Genomic DNA, 5,658 nt, shown 5'->3' with positions numbered 1-5,658 from the left:
CTGCTGACCACTCATAGGCAGGGAACCATAGGAGAGGAGTTTGTTTCTTTACTCTCTGCTCCTTTTTTTTTCCAATGCTCACATTTGGATGCAGAAAGGAAATCCTCCTGCTCTGCTTCCTAGCTGCCTGAAGAAATGTAAAATCTTGAAAATTTCCAAGGAGTTCCTGATTTCTATAAAATCACAACACATTTTTTTTAAAATTGAGTGTTGTAATGCTAGTGTTTAGGAAAATAACTAGACTCTGCAGCCTAAAATTTCTTTCACCATGCAGGACTATGTAAGAATATTGTAACTCTCACTACAAATGTTTAGGATGATATATGCTACATATTTGTGACTACACGATAGTGAAATATGTTCACTGTCTATTAGACAGAAATTCACTTCTATTTTTGCCCAAGACACTCATCTTTTGGAATATAAAAACAAAAATAATCAGCTGGTTTTTTTTTCTTAAAATGCTTTAGCACAGATTTCAGATACGTTTTCTCATTTTACCCAGGCTGCAAGAAACTGTTTAGTCAATGCAGAGCACATCGTTAAAGTATCCGACTTTGGGATGTCAAGGTATGAAGCCACTGACGCAGGTTTCGTGAGTACCTATTCTCAGTCTACTGCAGCATGACCTTGAGTTAACCTCATTGCTTGCTTCACTCGTTTGGGAAATCCCACTGTGGTAAATTTTTGAATTCTGATGAAAATTAGAATGTTGTTTAAATGTTGTACCATGAACTGGATGTTGTGTCGTCATCTTGCTACGGGTGAGTGCAAAACTGGTAAAAACAGTGCCAGGTAAACTTCAGAAGTATTTATGGGCAGAGGAATGCCCAGGGTGTGCAGACCTGCCAGAAGCTTGAAGAAACAAGTTACTCAACTTTTCTGAGCAGTGGGGAGGGCAGAAACTCTGTTGGGACAGATCTGTGCCGACCTTCAGGGGTGGCAGTGACTGACTCGGTGAGGTGGGAGCAGGAAGGATGGGCAGGAGGTGTGATGTGTGTGGTGTTAGCAGCAAAGTGCGATTTCTGCTTCGTTAGAGGACCAGCCAAAGATGGGGAAAGGAGAGCACAGCACACTCTGACAAGCAGAGGACAGAGAAACATAGCTCTGCTCTCACAGACTCCCCCCAGAGGATGTGATATATTTACAGTTGATATATATATATCTATATATAGATATGTGACAAACTGCTCCCAAAAGGGGTTGTCTCACTTCTTCCTTCCCCTTGCAAGCTCAGCACAAAACTCTCCACTTCTGTGTTTTACTAGCTGATTTTTTCTGCTGGATTAGCAGACTGAATCAACTCACTCTGGAGTCAGACAAGCTTGAAAGACAGCGCATGGAGCAGGAGGTGGTGGTGACATTCCCCTTGCACTGCAAGTCATTAGATCAGCACAGCCATGCTGCTTACCTTTCCCCTTGGTTTTGTCTTCTATTTTTAACCTAAGGATTACAACACCCCAGCAGTTCATAACAAAACATTTGTTTTTCCAAAGCTTGTCCTATATCACGGCAGTGCCCACTGGTTGCACTACTCCCCAAAAGGGTAAGGTCAGTATCAGGGGCTTGGACTCGTCCAAATGCACCAGAAAACACAGCAAGAGACCAAGGGGAAGCCAGGATCCAGTGTGAGAATAATGGACTGGAACATCTCACTGTTGCCAAAAAAAAGGAGGCCAGTGGTGTGGCACCAGGACAGGCACTTTGTCCCAGGGAGACCATGGAGAGGTGAAAGGAACACAATCTAAATATTCAGAGCTCAAACAACTGCCACTACAGGTGGTTTTGAACTCTTACTTCATGTGTTCCTTATCCAATAACCTCTTAACTTTCTCTGCCTGCACCAAAATAAGAACGAGAGACAAAGAGATGATTTCTCTCAATGTGACCTCTTTTAAAAAGTGCTTTAAAAGACAACAATGCATCACACCACCCAAGAGAATAAATGTTGTCTGCTCAGGATCAGTAACACAGGGAAAATGTGCACAGAGCTTGTATGTATGTAAAAGTCAGTCTGGGAAGCTTTTAAAATGTTGCCTTATAAACGCCTGCACCAGGCATGTAATTACATCTTATCTGTGAGGTCTGCTCCTATATCCTTAGGCAAAGAAAATTACTTTTCCAGTGCACCTGTTAGAGCTGTTGCCTTCTATGTGATGAACATTTCTTCCCATATTGCTTTTGTAACAATGTGCCAGACATTACATCTGTGAAGTCAGGCAGTTATGAAGCGAAGCCCTCTACCAGCAGTGTTTGGGAACAAGTCATCCGAAAGGTGGACTCTTTTAAAAAGAGATAATAATTACTTATTACTGCTGGTTTTCCTGCGTGTGGTGAAGGGATGTGTCCTATCAATATATACCCAGAAGATGATGGTAACAACCCTCCTGTCAATCTTATGGATGGTGTTAACATGCTTTATTCCAACATACTTCTCATGAATAATTCAAATAATTTAAATAGAATTCTCTTTAGATGCACAGCTTTTCAGTGTGAGTATCTGTGTGCATTTAATACTAGATCAGCGATACCATTGCCTTGTTTTTAAATCGACACTATTTTTATGGAATTACAAACCATCTGTGGAAATGCCACCAGAACTGTTTTCTCTTTATGATTCAAATATATGCTGTTTCCTGTTATTCTTTAGGTATGTCATTGATGACGAATATATCAGCTCTTCAGGTGCCAAGTTTCCAGTCAAATGGTCATCTCCCGAAGTCTTTCATTTCAAAAAATATAGTAGCAAATCAGATGTCTGGTCATTTGGTGAGTTCATTAGGTGAATGTGAAACATACTGTCCTTTGATAAAACTACTGATGTGATTTAGGAAAGTGTAACTTTTTTACTCATGCTACCTATCTTAAGCTTTAGTCCTTCTCATTTTTCAAATCTCGCCTATACTGGACAACTACATTTTTCAACAGAAAGGCTCTGTGCCTTCAAATCGGCCTTTGAATGAAATGTGCACTCTTGGTAAGTGTCTACTAGCAAAATGTATATTCATCTCAGTTTCCTGGACTACCACCTCAGATAACTTAAAAGAGAACAGAATTATATCAATCAAAGATGGTTTTGATTGTCTCCATTCAGCTCAGGTTGCCCATATTTTCATGCATTATTCAATACACAAAAAAAATCAAGAGTGGATTTCAGTCTTCTAATGTTTCTAAATAGCTTGTAGGTTTGGAGGTTTTGTTTGGTCCTAAATATTTTGGTTTGGTTCTAGGTGTACTGATGTGGGAAGTTTTCACAGAAGGCAAAATGCCTTTTGAAAGTAAGTCAAATTCTGAAGTTGTCCATGAGATTTCTCAGGGAAACCGACTTTATCGACCACATTTGGCATCATATACTGTGTACAAAGTCATGTACAGCTGCTGGCACGAGGTTTGTTGCCCTTTTTTGTTCCTGTGATACTACTTCACTTTTTTTTATTAATTTGTAATGTGGTTCTAAAAGCAATCTTAAAAAAATAAGACATTAAACCCTTATTTCACATCTGTGGCATCCTCAGTATCTCCTACTATGCTTTTCACAAATCACACCTAGGTTTACAAGCCTCTGTTTCTTTTGACTGCTGCATTTAATAAGTATAAAGAACATCACGAGTGCAGTTGGCCAAGATTATCCCTGGTTTTGAATATGCCACTATTTTCTTGCTTCTCTACTGTGTCTAATGTAACACCTTTCTCCCACCGCTGAATCATGAGTAGCTTTCTCTAGCTCTGCTCTGAATGATAACCTTAACATATTCATATACAAAGTAGGTATTTGCAGTAAATGTGGATTTTAAAGCCTGTTTTTCAGATGTACATCAGTACCTCTGTACATAACTACAGCTCCTAGGCTGCATCCCTTTCACCCTCTGCACTCTAGTTTAGTACTCGATGTCCTTTGTCCACTTCTCCAGCCCCTGTTTCTTGCTATATTGGTATCAAAACACTCATTTCATCAATTTCTCCATCTGAGTAATCCCTCAAGGTCTCTCCTTCTCTAATGTCTGCAGGAAATGAATCTTTAATTTTAGATTAAAAGTACTTTCAGAAGAGCAACGCTTTCATATGAACAGGCAGGCGCACACTAAGAACAGCTGGGGAACCTCATCACTAACGTTTGTCTCCTTTTTCCTACATATCCTTTCTTGCCCATCTTTGAACTCTGTAATAAATGCTTAGAGCCTGAGTAAAAAAAGCTTAAGAGATTGAAATCTAAACTGCATCTGGCTTACTTGCTTATTTCAAATATCCATTGGGATATCAGCCAGTAGAAAGGGGACGAGAAAGAAGTTCTCTGTCTGCCATCAGCCTGGAGTTTGTTCCACACAGAGCTGCAGGACATCAAATGATAGAGAAGGGAAGATGCTTTTTCAACAACCCAGGGAATATTGCTGAGTGTCATGGTTTCCTGAGAGGTAGGGTTTTCCAGTGACCTATTGCAGGGAGGAAATCTTATAGGGATTCTGGTTCAGAATTTAAATAAGAAATTTTTAGGAATGCTTGGAAAAGTGGCTGTGCTCATGCTGCTGTTGTCATGAGGAACAGATGCTTTTTTTCCCCTCTCAAATAATAAATTTCATCTTTTTTTCTGTATTAATAAAATAAAATGTAATTTTTAAGTGGTAGTTCATAGGTACTTGTAAGTATCTTCTGAAGTCTGGTACTATAATGGACCAATCTGCTAACATAAATTTATGCTCTGCTTTTCAGAAACCTGAAGGACGTCCTACTTTTGCAGAGTTGACAGAGATCCTCACAGACATAGCAGAGATGGGATAATCAATGATTTTACATCAATATATTTACTGAAAGGTTAGCATTAGGCATGTCAATAATGTAGCTGGTACAGTAAACCTCAGCTTCTCACAGCAGTCTCTGCTTACATTGCAGTACCAGCAGCCTATATATTGCAGCAGCTGTTTGCACTTGGCCTAATTTTTACTCATTTGAAAAAGATGTCTGAAAAGGCTGGTTTGGGACTCTAAAGGCTTTGTTTTCATGATGAGGGAAAAAAATCTCCTGTGTGGAAAGAAGTAACCAAGCTTGCTCACCTTACAAGCTTTTTTATTTATTCTTTCAGTCAGAGCTACACTAATTCCTGTTACAATATTATTAAATTATTTGGTACTTAGTATGACTCATGCCCTGGGGAATACTGGTTGGCAGTAGCAAAAATGATGGAAGAACTTCTGCTAAAGCTCTAGCTAGGTCAGATTTGAAGGCAAGTCCTTTTGCACTGCAAAGCATCCAGCACTGAAGAAACAGAGCAGTGTTTCTGACAGGCCAGCACGCTAAATGGCCAAGCACTGGAGCAGTGCCCATGCCTGTGCCCAAACCCAGTGCTGTGGATAAGGTGGGCAAAGGGAGCAAGGGATCCCTAAAAGTCATCGTTTAGCAGCTCCCAATTCACATCTGAGTAGCTGGAAAGACTGCGCATCCCTGAAGCATTTTAAACCTGCACCACAGGTCAAGGCATTTTCTGCACTAATTCTGTATAAAAGAAGAGTAAGGATTATTTTATCCAAACCTCTCCCACAATTTTCGTGCACTGTCTACCATTCCTCGCCTGCTGCTGCCTACTCAAACAGCCACACTTGCCTCAGTCCTCCCAGAATGGTTAATGGCCAGGTTAAAGCTGGAACCTCACGGTACAACAATGAC

General features: G+C 40.2%; 1 protein-coding gene across 1 annotated transcript in view; it reads left to right on the top strand.

Moving 5' to 3' along the window:
• TXK (TXK tyrosine kinase) overlaps nt 1–4,776 on the top strand; it is a 13,300-nt gene extending 8,524 nt beyond the window's left edge. The window contains exons 11-14 of the mRNA XM_009879276.1: nt 506–570; nt 2,651–2,769; nt 3,231–3,388; nt 4,708–4,776. Of these exons, the coding sequence (XP_009877578.1) occupies nt 506–570; nt 2,651–2,769; nt 3,231–3,388; nt 4,708–4,776 (411 nt within the window). The remainder of the gene's footprint in view (nt 1–505; nt 571–2,650; nt 2,770–3,230; nt 3,389–4,707) is intronic.
• The last annotated feature ends 882 nt before the right edge of the window (nt 4,777–5,658 follow it).

Source organism: Apaloderma vittatum, unplaced genomic scaffold (assembly GCF_000703405.1).
Source record: "Apaloderma vittatum isolate BGI_N311 unplaced genomic scaffold, ASM70340v1 scaffold6422, whole genome shotgun sequence".
Classification (NCBI taxonomy): domain Eukaryota; kingdom Metazoa; phylum Chordata; class Aves; order Trogoniformes; family Trogonidae; genus Apaloderma; species Apaloderma vittatum.
This window is presented reverse-complemented; position numbering and strand designations above follow the sequence as displayed.